This window comes from Nestor notabilis, unplaced genomic scaffold, assembly GCF_000696875.1.
Source record: "Nestor notabilis isolate BGI_N333 unplaced genomic scaffold, ASM69687v1 scaffold3143, whole genome shotgun sequence".
Classification (NCBI taxonomy): domain Eukaryota; kingdom Metazoa; phylum Chordata; class Aves; order Psittaciformes; family Psittacidae; genus Nestor; species Nestor notabilis.
The window spans coordinates 212,815-226,403 of NW_009920459.1; the positions used below are offsets into that span (position 1 = coordinate 212,815).

The following is a 13,589-nucleotide window of genomic DNA, read 5'->3' on the forward strand; positions in this document are numbered from 1 at the left end:
TTCCTGCTCAAATCAGAATGTATAGTGCTCTCATAACGGAAACATCATCTTGACTATCAAATATCACCGCTGATGAAGTCACAGAATTGTAAAATAAAACATCTGCAGGATGGTAGTTTAACAATGCATGAATTGAGTTTTGCAACAGAAAACTGCATTAAATATTCTTTTCTCTCTCCTCTTCCCCCCCTCCCCTTTTTTTTTTTTAATAAGCATTTAAATTTCTCGCTGGAAGAAGGGAAGTAGGAAAAGGTCCCTGTTACTTTTATCCAAAGCTAGCCTGTATTTAATACATGAAGTGTACTTTGCCCCCCCTTTTTTTTTTAATGTACACAACATAGTGACAATCTTAAAAAAAAATGCTTAACACTTTCAATAACAAAAAAAAAAAATCAACTTTAAATGGATCTTGTCTTTAACCTCTCCATCCCTATTTTTCTCCCCACTCATACAGAGGCAATTCAAAGCAATAAAATAAAGGCAATTTTCACTTTGCAGGTTGCAAAAATATGGTTAAAAAATAAGAATGAGCAAGCTCCTTTGAGTAATTAATATTTTTCAGCCTCTGATTGTGCAACTGCAAGCAGATACAAAGCAGAACAGGGTTACCCATCAAGAAAGGGGGCAGGCTGTCAGCAGGATTGCTCCTATTCCAGATACAAGAGATAAAGGGGATTGGAAAATAGGACAACACATTCTTCTCTTCTTGAAACATAGTTTCCATTTGTTTCTGAAGCAAGTTCTCAAAGTGTGTGTGTGGGGGAAGTGTGAATACATGAAATATAAACAACAGTATCTCTCTGCCAATTACATGTCATTACTGCAATATAATCCAAGTAGAGAAGTTAAACATCATAAAGGCAAGGCAAGACAAACCTTTACAGCTCCTAGCTGCTCTTTCCTAAATCTTTCCAAAGGTTTGATCAGAGTTTCAGTAACACTGAGTGCCTAAAGAAAAAAAAAGAAGCACGGGTTAGGTTTCTGTAGCTAGACTGATGAGTCACTGTACCATCAGCAATAAAAAGAAGACAGTAAGCAAGCTCTGGGGTAAAATAAAGGAGAAGCATCCAAGTCAGGAGTCCTAAGTCCTAACTCAAAAAAATCACATCTCTGAGCTCATTCAAGCTTTTCAAATTTCTATCTCTTATTTCAATCCACTCTCAGGAAAATTAACTGTAAAACAAATGCAGAAATTTCAGCAAAACTGCAATTGCATTACTTGTGCAGCCTTCTTTGCTTGTGCAGACACTCCCAATGACCGAATACCAAAATGAGACACGGGACAAACGTTTTTCATCTGGGAACACAGCAATTTCTGCAACAAGAAATACTACAAACTGCAGAATAGACTATAGAGTGGCAAATAATAATCTTTCAATACCGTTAAAGCCATTAGGCTTTGATATATAGATATTTTGAAATATTTACATTTAAGCATTTTAAGAAAACCTTAAGTTAATCAAAGTTATAAAATCAAAAGGTGTTAAGTCAAGAAACAAGAAGTTTAGTTGACTGAGTGGGTATCCTCCAGTGCACTTACGATAAACAGCCTCATAGCCATACTAAAGACAAGGAAAAATGACATAATATGTTGTATAAGTAAAAAACTGTACCTTATTAGATGTGGCCAGAAAACAAGAGTCTCTAGATCACATGAAATTTCACTGGAGATGGAGCAGGTTTGTTGCAAACAAGACTTAACACTTGAAACATTTGAAATTTCAGCAGAAGCTGGAACTTCTTGAATGCAACAGCAGCACAGAAAAGATGGCAAGAGTGTTGGAGGTGTGGAGGAACAGGTGGGATCCTTAATTCGCCCCCCTCACCCCCCCCCCAAGAATGAAAAGTTTCATATAAAACAATACAGGCTTAAACTAGCCTTCTGGAATACTTCTGAAAAGCTCTTATCATAAAACACAAGTGGGATGTATTAGAGATCTGGCACACCACAAATCTGAACAGCACTGCGGGCTCCCACCCATCCCCGGAGCCATGCAGGGATTACAGGGGGAGTCATCCTGCCAATTCACTGTAACCAGAGCAACCCAGACTTTAAAGCAGCCATGGCAGCACACTAACCTATGTAGCTAACTGAAAACCCAAATATCGGGCAAGTCTGGGCCAAACTGCATGGTTGCACAGTCATCCATGTAACAGATACTTCCTAACTTCAGAGCACTTATTCCTGTGGCCCAAACTTTTTCTTTCTACATCCTGATTTTATCAACAAACACTTGAAGAACCCCTCAGTGCACCCTTGGTGGGAGAAAAAAAAAAAAAAACCAAAACCAAACTAACCAGCGAACCTGTCTTCTTTCTAAACTTTCTGAAGTGTACAGCAGCACCAAGCTAACCACAACACAGGAGAGTCTTGCATTGAGCTGGAGGATGGGAGAAGGACAACAGAGTAACTTCTGCCACGTCGCCAGCCCAGCAAAGGGATATTCTGAAGAGTTCATTCCAAGGCTGTAGGAATACTTTTGGTGGCTGTAGAGACATTCGTTCCCTGAGCTGCATCCACTCCCATCAGCAGAGAGCCAGGGCAGGCAAGCAAGGCAGTCAGACTGGAGAACTGCTTGTGGAAATGACAGAATAGTCCTTCTGTGCTGGAAAACTTTAAGAGGTTTAAATTATTTTCTCTATAATGACAAAGTGAGGGAGAAAGCCATGAGGCCTCCTCAGAGCACAACTCAGCGAGGATGACAGTAGCTGACAGGAGGTAAGAGCACCATGGTTAGCGGAACCATTTAAAAGCATTTAAAGGTAGAAACTGAGCATTTAAATGATCAGAAGGCAAAAAATAAATATCAAACAAGTTGCTTACTAGTTGTTAGAACATTTACACAAAAAAGTGAAACAAAAGGTCAACAGGCAGTGAATGTATGCTGACCATGAAGTCAAAGAAAAACAGCACCTTGATGTAACAGAAAGAGAAAAGGTAAAAAAAGGGGGGAAAAAAAAAAGAAAAAAAAAGAAAATAAAAAGGGCAAAAAAGGCTGTGGTTAATAAACCAGAAGGGCTGGCTGCAAATCACTTGGTCTGCTAGACTCCTGTGCAGCATTAACCACAGGAACCACTAGAGGAATTTGTTTGAAGCAGAAAATAATCTTTAAATCAAAATAAGATGTTCCCTCAGCGACTGCCAACAAACAGATTCCACTGCTGCCAGTAAGTTTTATCATTAAATGAAAACCAAGCCTCCCCTCCTTCCAGAAAAACCACGTTTCTCTTTTTGCACAACTTAAACTTTCATTAACAGATGCCTCTCCAACAGAATTTTGCCTGCGATACAGGTATTTATGACTTGTGACCTTTCTCTGTCTGGGTTAAACAACAGGGCTCCTGAGTGTTTCTTGGTGAAGTGGGATTTTGTAGATCTTTGGTTATTCTCATGGAACTTCATACCAGGCTCAGCTATAAAAATGAGAGGAGTATTTCCTCCTAACTGAAATGAGCATGCAACTTGGTGTGCATAAACAGGAACTGTTAATTAAGACTTGACTGGTAAATTTAACAATGCATTACAGAGCTGCTGTTCTAACTGGCAGAAATAAAAACCAAGTTCATAATTAAAATATGCATGATACTAGATTAAATAGAGAAGCATTTGCACTGCTCTCCAGTACTTAGATTTCAGCGCTTATCATGAAAAGCTACAAAAAGACACATACTTATTTACAAAAAAAAACCACATTACTTACACTGCTGTTCACTGTTAACTTCCTTTATTTATAACTTGGGAACTCAAAATGACATTTTTTATCTTTCCTCCTAATCTTCAGATCACTAGGAAAAAGAGTAAAATTCTCCCAGTATAAGGAAATAAGCTACGAATCACTTGAATATATTTCTCATTATCGCTTCTGCCTTCCTTAAGAGCTAGGACCATGTTAAAACGTAAGTTTTACATTAGACGTTTAAGTTAAATATTCATTAATATAAAATTCTTCAAGTTCTTTCAAGTTCTGTCTCGACTCTTAAATTTTGTCCCTCCACTCCTCTAATCCTGGCAGATTATGATGATAGGAATATACTATTTAAAAGCCGCAAAAAAATTTCATTCCTTTTTTTCTACCTCTGATCTATCCAAACCTACCTGAGAGGAATAAATACTTCATTTTAAAATCTGGCAGGCCAACTGTGGCAAGCGTAAGTCATAAGTAAATCAATACGAAGAGGCCACGTCTCAGGTAACAGTATCTTAACCAGCTTTGCAAATGTCAAAGTCTCAGGAATGCTTTAAGAAATGTTTAACTCGGTGTGCACACGTGCCTCAGGCAGACAATCTGAAACTGCATATGCTACACCATGCACACAAGAAAAGGTCAAATAACTAACTTAACTTGAACATAAACGTGGCAACAGCAGCAATAAAATCATCGTTGCCATCATCATCTCAGAAAATCACCGTATCCAATATTTCCAACATCTTAAAGCAGCCTTTCAGCTTCAAGCACTCCTCCTAATTTCAGACGCCTTTATAAAACTGCACCTGCTCAGGCAGAGAAGTTGTACAGAATGGTGATAAATCCTGACTTTTCCAGCTCCATATTCTTCAAAAGAAATAAGTAACAGGCCCTAGATTAAAGGGCCCAAACCAACATTTCCTAGAACAGCCCACAAAGGCACAGACTAAATCCATCAGCAAGCACATTCACAGCTGTTTCCTGCTTCATCAGTCAAGTCAACAAGATCCAACAAGTAGCTGACCAGTCAGTGCCAGTCCACAAAGTGACTCCATTAATCTGTCACTTCTTCCCTTCTCAGAGAAGGTGAGAGTATAGCTGCTTAGGGAGAAACTGCTTCTCCGAACACCTCCTCCTTAGCACTGTGACCCAACAGACAGCAGCAGCCACTAGCATTCCATGTTCCTCATGCTTTCTCAGCTTCCTGCAGCTGGCAGGAGCAGTCTCCAAGTTCCTGCTCTTCTTCCAGGTACAACCAGGCTTGTCTTGCAGAGGAGGAAGGCTGCTTGTGTGTGCTGTAAAGGGAGTATCCAACCCACAAAAGCTGTCCAGAAGCTCAGTCCAAGCCCTGTGGCTACAAAGGCTAGACCAACCTAAGTTAATCAAAATTTGTTTTGCCTATTAGACAAAAGCAACAGTGGCATCCCAGCTTTCATCCTAAAAACGTCCTTAGACTTCAGCTTTACCGGAAAAACCAGAAATTAGACATTGCTCCTCAACAACTGGGGGTGAGATAAATATGTACGCTGACTCTGCTCCATTCTGAATCTAAGCATTCTCCCATACAAGACAGGTTTACTAAGGAAAAAAAGAAGCCATGAACATATGCTTTGCTGCAGCCTGCAAAGCAACACTGGAGTGCCAAGTTCCAAATTCTCACCCCAGAAACTGGAATGCAGATGAGATGCCAAACAGAAAATAGAGGTTTAAGTTTCCCAGTGCACCAACTGTAAAGATTTATTTGTAGACAGGGGCAGGATTGTTTCTCCCCTCAACAAAGCATAGAAGGAGGCTGCCAGTCAGGAGGGCAGAGCTCATGAAACTGAACAAGTGTCAATGAAACTTGACCTGGGAAGGAAGTTTTGCCCTACTGATTGTAACTGAGAATGTGGAAAGGAAGACATACCTAGCAGTGATTCAATAGCAAAAGTAGTTAACACTGCTGCTAAATAAATTTACATTCTAATAAGGAAATCTACTGCCTACAGCTGCACTTCTGCCTCCAGAGGATATAGGTCTTGTGTTTTGCCTGAGAAATTGCAACATTCAGCCTAATAAAGCTGATTCTGATACTACTTGAGGACATCAGATGTTACTTGTGAAACCTCACTCTCTTTGTTTTCCTGTTCTCCTGTTCTCTTTCTGAGAACAACAGTTACAGGGATGTGCTTCCAGTTAGTTGCACACCAAACTCTCCTGCAGATCGAGCAGTGTCTCTCTAACGACTTCTCAACACTGGTTTGATTTAACTGGAGCACTGATTGCAGTCAGTGCAACCCACACCCAAAATGCCTTTGTTTTCAAATGCAAGTTATCTTCTTATAAGTGTCTGGATTTTCTCACTGCTCTTGAGCTCTCCCTGTAGCTATATAATCTTAAATAATGAAATGCCCTCAGCCACACATTGGGACTACAGGCATGGGTGTTACAGACTGATGGAATTTTACGGGGAGTCTCACTGCACATTAATACTTGGGTATGCATGTGTGCAGAAGCTATTAAAAAATGTGATGTCCATTTCTCTGGATTCACCTGCTGTGTAGGAAGCTATGCTGTAACAAGAGTCAGGTGGATATATCAATCTATCTTGGAGACAATATATTTAGTACATTTCCAAGATGCCAGGAGGCACACACAACAAAACAAATCACCTTCCTCTTAAGTGTTCCAGAAAACTGTCCCCAGAGTTTAGTAAGATGATGACAACTTCCTCAAATTGTTCCAGGGGAACTTCCTAGACCACTGGTCCACTGCCCCACAAGCCACACTACAGGCACTCCCCTGTGCTCTGACCACACTTTCTAGCTCTTTTAAAAGCAGCAGCCTTGACTTACAGAGAATGTAACAGCAGGAGACCCAAGTCCCCCGCTTCTAGTCAAAGGTCACTTCCCGTTCAGAGGAATTTTATTGCTGGTCTAAAGGACATACAGCTAAAAATGCCTACTATGACCTAGCTGCTATGCTGTGCTCTGCTCTGTTCGCATTGATTCACTTGCCATTAAACTGCTGGCCTCAAAAATTAATTTAATTTCATTAGGAAACAATACAAATTCTTTTGTTTTTTAGAAAAAGATTATTTAATTAAGACAATGGAGTTTAGTAAAGATTATTTACTAAAAGCTACTTAATAGTCCTGGCTTTTTAATAAGTTTATTCTTATGAAATACATTACACTATAAAGGGAAAAATACTACAAAGCCATAAACATAACAAAAGAGGAAAGAAAGAGAGGGAGTTTCACAAACAGCAACAAATCAGCTTTTCCCCATCTGATGTGGGTAAAAGCTGTAGATAACTCCTCCAAAGACAGACCTGCCTTTAGCAAACCGACAATGGAAGAGCAGAACAGTGAGGCTCAACAGAACATCGGTCTGGTTCTCAGTACAAGCTGAGAAGCGCTTTTAGTCCATGCTTTGAGATCAGTGGTCATAAAAAGATACTAACAAAGCAAAAAGACTGCTCAGGAAAGCAAATAGCATAATGCCCATTTTCATCATGCACAGCAAAGCTCATTGCTGAGCAAAAAGATGTCACTTAAAGGAAAGAAATCCAACAGTGAACAAGGGGTTCAGTGTTCAGTCAAGAATGAACTGCTCAATTATTGCCGGCGCTGACTGCCACAAGAAACAGTGATGTTATTAACAACCAGCAAAATCCAAACTGGTGACAGTTTTACAATGCAAATTCCAAACATTTCCCATTGATGAAATAGCAGAATGAAAATGCTCTGGTCAGTTATGTTGATGCATATGAGACCACAACATTGTCTGGAAGAGGAAGCTAGTGATAACAGAACTTTTTATGCATGTTCACTCAGAGGTGGGAGGAATGTACCCAGAACTGGCTTTGTAATTTTTCTACTGTATAGACAACAGTCATCTTTAATTTATGTGCACAAGGTCATATGTAACTCACAAAACAACTTCCAAAGTCTGTATATAACATTTAAAAAAATAAACAAACAAACATTCACTGTCAGGAACCACCAAAACATAGAGATGTGCCTTAAGTAGTCATAATTCCTCATTCATGTTCCTTATATTCCATATATGATTGCCATCTGGCCTTATGCCACACAGAGTAAAAATGAAGGCTGGGAAATAAGATACAACAGCAATTGTTCTGCTTGTTTCTAAAACTGGAAAATGTTAAATTGGACAATTCGCACAAGAAAAAAGGGATTTAGGTCATGTGATTAAGGTAGTCAAATGCTACTTCTGTGCCTCTATTTCTTCATCTGGAATGTTGAATATGCTGTTGGCAGCCTAATTTTTCAGAAGTGTTCAAAAATTATGTCTTCTCCAGTGTCTTGGCAGATATATTTGCAGTCTGTACTGTTAGTAGACTTAAAAGGATCTGAACATAGAGAGTACTATCTAATGCCTTGAACTCTCACTGAATAGATCTTGACCACATCTTACATTCAAAACTATCGATTTTTTTAACCCTAAATCAGTGAGTAAATTGACTGCTCCTTCACACAGATTTCTTCAGATTACTGTGAAGAGAGATTAAGATTTATGAACCTTTAATTACGCATGTGCAGAGGACCAAAGAACAGCTTGGAAAATATTAGTACCACCATCTCAACAGCAGAGGTAACTAGTGTAAGATAATACAAAGAGTCACTGAACAAAATGTAACAGTAAGCTATTCATAAATACTATGTGTTAAGTGAGCACTTAACCTGTGAAACAAACACTCACACACTTAAATACCTCATTGTAAAAGGTAAGTGTAAGTAAATATAAATAAGCCTATGTACATATTTGCACAGATTATTGAAATTCTATCTTTAGCCTTGTAAGTGTATGCCTTTGAACTTTAATGACTTCTTTGAACTTGGGAAACCACAACTGGGAAACCTCTCTCCCTCTTTTTTAAGAGGAAGAACAGGAAGAAAGAATAAAATAGTAACTTCACTAACATATTTCTTTACAAATCCATAGAGAAAGAGTTTCTTATGATCCTGATATATGCTGGAAATAATTCTGCTTTTCAGAGAGATGCTATTTTGAATTTAATTCTGACAACTCGCTAAACCGACAAAGAACGCAAAATTATTTTTGAGAGGTGAGGACTGCAAAAATACTTCTGGCATATGAACAGTAGTCTTTCTTTTTTGGAAAATTAAGAAAAAAAGGGGAGGCAGTTCAAAAAAGAACTATGTAGCATCTTCTGAAGATATCCAAAGGAGTAAAAGTGTGCCAAAACTGTAGCAGGAAATAGAAGACACCATATCAAAGTAAGCTAGTGAGTTTATATTGCCTTGGGAAATGACAGGAAATACAGAAAGGTGCATATAATTGTATCCGAAGCCCTAGACAAAGAGAAATGTGATGGAGTAGAAGGGAAATACACAAGTACTTAGGCTCAAAGTTAGGAAGACTAAGGCAAAAACATGTTTTATTTGGCAAGAGACAAAACCCTGAAGAAAAGGGGTTCTTCATACGTACGTCAGAAAACAGGAAGGAAGCTAAAAACCATTACTTAACTAGAAAGAAGGTTAAAACCAACCAACAACTGACTGTAAGAGAACAGCAGATTTTAATAATCTTCATAAAGGAAAAAAAATACAGGTAATTACAGCAAGCCATTTAACAAAATGAGAAAAAAAAAAAGGATGTTAAGGAAACTAAGGATTTCTTAAGAATAACTAGATGTATTCCTACATTACACTACTAAAGAATTATTTGCATTCAAGTCGGAAGAAACTTTGCTTCAGAGTAGTTTAGGAACTCAGCAAAGTAAACTAAAGGGAGAGGCAGCAAGGTCCCAGAGCATGGTAGAAAAGCAAATACAGCAGCAACTTAAAAGTGGGAAAGGGAGGAGAAAGCAGGAACTAAGAATGTTACACACCAGACACAGCGACTTTGATACTCAAAAGTGCTAAACACACTATGGAGGGTTAAAAGCTACTTTAAATTTGTTAAGAACAGTATCTAGTTTCCTTTTTGGTATCAGCACAGTAGCTGATCTCAACAAAGTCTTTGACGCTGACTCACATGACATTTGCAAAAGCGGTAAAACCTAGTCTTCACAATTAAACCACAGGAAGAATAAGAAAACAAAATTCTGGTTGCAAAACTACCCCGAAGAATACCCGTTCAGCTAAGAGGACATTTCAAGCATCATATAGGAAACCACAGCCATTTCTTGCATGATCCAGTTTTTAGCAGCAATTTATTGAGTGGCTTACCAATAACTCCACCACATTAACATACATGGTGAGTGACATAAATCCAAGAGAAAAATGTCAGTGCTTTCAGAAAGCAGTGTTAAAAGTAGTTTTTACACAAAAGAGAGATGGTCTAAAATCAGTGTGATTAAATTGAGTAAGGAAAAACATAGATGTAAAGCACCACTTTAAAAGGGTAACTGAAAGTACTGCTGTGAAGAAAAAACAATCAGTTTTACTCCACGACTACTGAAGAGAAATTCCCAGGTTAACTTGCAGTAAATGAGACTTAAGATGAATATCAGGTGAAAAAAAAAAATAAACAAACATTGGAGCAAAACTGGAGAAATCCCTGTTCTTGGAACTTTTCTAAAGAATAGGTTAGACCAGCACTTGTCACGGATCATCTCAGTATACTTGACATTGTCACATGTCACACATCTGGCAGGGCTGCAGGCAAACTATAGAATAGTTTGGGTTGGAAAGGACCTTCAGATCATCTACTTCCAACCCCCCTGCCATGAGCAGGGACACCTCACACTAAACCATGTTGCCCAAGGCTCTGTCCAACCTGGCCTTGAACACCGCCAGGGTTGGAGCATTCACAGCTCCCTTAGGCAACCCATTCCAGTGCCTCACCACCCTCACTGTAAAGAACTTCTTCCTTATATCTAACCTAAAGTTCCCCTGTTTAAGTTTGAAGCCATTACCCCTTGTCCTACCACTAGAGTCCCTAATGAAGAGTCCCTCCCCAGCACCCTTATAGACCCCCTTCAGATATTGGAAGCCTGCTATGCGGTCTCCACGCAGCCTTCTCTTCTCCAGGCTGAACAGCCCCAACTTTCTCAGCCTATTTTCATACGGGAGGTGCTCCAGCCCTCTTATCATCCTCGTGGCCCTCCTCTGGACTTGCTCCAACAGCTCCATGTCCTTTTATGTTGAGGACACCAGAACTGGACACAATACTCCAAGTGAGGTCTATTGAGAGCAGAGTAGAGGGGCAGGATCACCTAGTTTGACCTGCTGGTCATGCTTCTTTTGATGCAGCCCAGGATACAGTTGGTTTCTGGGCTGTGAGTTCACACTGAAGCTGGCTCATGTCAAGCCATCAACCAACACCCCCAAGTCCTTCTCCACAGGGATGTTCTGAATCTCTTCTCCACCCAGCCTGCAGGTGTGCCTGGGGTTTTGCCGACCCAGGTGTAGGACCTTGCACTTCATTGCTGAACACGGCCCATAACTATGAGAGATGCTCAAAGTTGCCATGCGGGCTGACTGGACTTCCAGCATGGTTAAGAGACTTACGTGACAAACAGGTAAACTCTAGAAGCAGCTTCCATGGAAGGGAAGCATGAACAGCCAGCACATCAGGTGACTGCACCAGTAGTGCCAAGCACTGCTGAGATTACTGAGGGAACAGTACAAGTGCTATCAAATTTGATTATGATTTAGCAAGATTGGAATCAATGGAGAATACTAATTAGGGATAGGCTGGTTATTTGGGAGAAGACTGGTATGGAAGAAAGGAGGTATGAAGGTGATAAAAAGGAAGGTGAAGAAGGAGGAAAGAGATAACAACCACAGGCAATCAGTATCTACCTACCAGGTAGCCCAACATTGCTTAAATGAGGGCAGCCAGAGGAGCTGTGGTTCTGAGTCTATCACAAGAATCAAACCTGCTTCTGCTGTCAGGAGAACCGGACCTGGGTTGGGGGGAAGCTTGGGCTCTCTCTGACCAGTAGGATAACGGCTAAGTAGCTGGGCCAGCATCTTAGCATTGCCATATTAGTGCTTCTTCATCCTCAACCTTCTCCTACTAGCCTTGTGAAGTTACCTTTCATTCCTGCACTTCCACAACACTTTTGTAATGTCAAAGGAGCAGAATACAAGTCCTACAACTTCATTCATCCTTAACGAGTAAAAATAATGTCCAGAATACTCTCAAGGACAAAATGACCTATTTCCTATATGCCCTGGGTAACGTCACCAAGCTATGGTGCCATAGAAAAAAAATTTAATCTGTTTTTGTCTTGGCCGCTCCGTAACAATTTCAGTTAAATATTTGGATTAATGCTGTATTCCCTTTTCACAAGCAATAAACCCTTTGACAATTGGGACTTAATTTCAGAAGCCTTTGAAGGAGCTGGAAGAAACAGTAAAACCACGACATGCAAGACTCCAGCATCTAAGTGAAATTATTAAATATCCACCAAATTACTATTCACCAGACAAATGATAACCAAACAAGTAAATTTACGGTAAACACTAATAGAAAGTTTTAGGGACTCTGGATTCACCACAAACATTACTTTCAAATTTGTTTCATTTACAATATGGTTCTGGAAGAAAAACCAAACCAAACCAAACCAAACCTTTTCTCAAATACCTAGAAGTTAAAATTGTCATATAATTATTCATCGATTTCTTAGTTTTACTTTATGCGACTGGAACTTATCTGCAATTCTGCACTGAAACTGAAGTGAGCAGTCAGACACCTTCTGGTCATCTTCAAAACGATAAGGGGAAAAATTCTCAGTAAAGAGCACTCCTAACAAAGAAGGCTGAATGCTTTTGAAAGAAAATCCTGCTACATACTTTGCGTCTTAACAGAAACTGTTTGGTTCCTTGATCTGATTCCAAACATCCGTGAGTGCGGCATGTCCTAATAATATCCATGGGAGTATCCCTAGAGCTCATGGCACTGCTAAACACCCATTGAGAACTCAATGGGTGTTTTATGGCCATTGTTACATTAACTCACTTTATAAATTATGCATAACATTTGCTCGACTACATATGCAGTGAAAAGGCCACGCATCTACTAACTCGGAGAATATACTCTGTTTCTATTTGGAATTTCTATTTGCCCCACATATTTTATACTCTCAACTTAATCAGTCACTGTCTAACAAATACTGCATTTCACCCTTTTCTTATCAAGAAGTTGATATTAATTAGCTTTTAGTATGATAATGTCTTCTGTGTAAGATGATCATTGTAAAAAATAAATAATACTGTTTTGTAGCATTCAGTCTGAAGAATGGTTTACTAGACAAGACAGCACTGGATTTTGCACTGTCTGCTGGGTTGGCAAACTACCACTGCTGAAGATGTATTGACAGAGTCACTGAAACATGCCACATAATTCCAAAGTCCTGAAGCTGACATCTGTCAAAAAACTGGTATAAAAATTGTGTGGAAAAGTATGGAAAAGTGATAGGCTATAAAGTATTTTTCATTCTAAACCTTCCCAAATACTTTCACTAATTAGATGTACGCAATTTCATCAAAATAAAATACAGCTACGTCTGGCAAGAAAAAGCAGAGTAAAGACTACACTTCAGAATTACAAAAAACAAAAGCAACATTCAAACATATTGGAGCAAATCCCTACAATTTAGCAAAACAACTCAAGATACTGAATAATTGTCTCTACTGCATACAAGGAGTATTCTTTGGGAATGTGCAAGTAACTACATAGATCCTAATTCTGACCCAAATGTGGTTCCAGATCAGAACAACATACCAGGACATAACACAGCACACTTAAGGAACCATAACTCCATGACTATTACTGGACTTGGGACCGCCAGAGAAAGAAGTGTTGGAAAAAAAATCTTCACAAGTTCTTTTCTCACTTATCTACATACTCCTACACTGCAGGCACAGCTTCTGGCAGAGATGAGTGCAGAACACAGATTAGTCTCAACTTCCTCTCAGGAATG

The 13,589-nt window shown here is 39.4% G+C and overlaps 1 protein-coding gene across 1 annotated transcript in view; it reads right to left on the bottom strand.

Moving 5' to 3' along the window:
- The window catches only part of ARHGAP10 (Rho GTPase activating protein 10), a gene marked incomplete at its 5' end in the record, with an annotated part of 149,225 nt that overhangs the window by 94,127 nt on the left and 41,509 nt on the right, over positions 1–13,589 (bottom strand). The window contains one exon of the mRNA XM_010010676.1: positions 877–948. Within this exon, the coding sequence (XP_010008978.1) occupies positions 877–948 (72 nt within the window). The remainder of the gene's footprint in view (positions 1–876; positions 949–13,589) is intronic.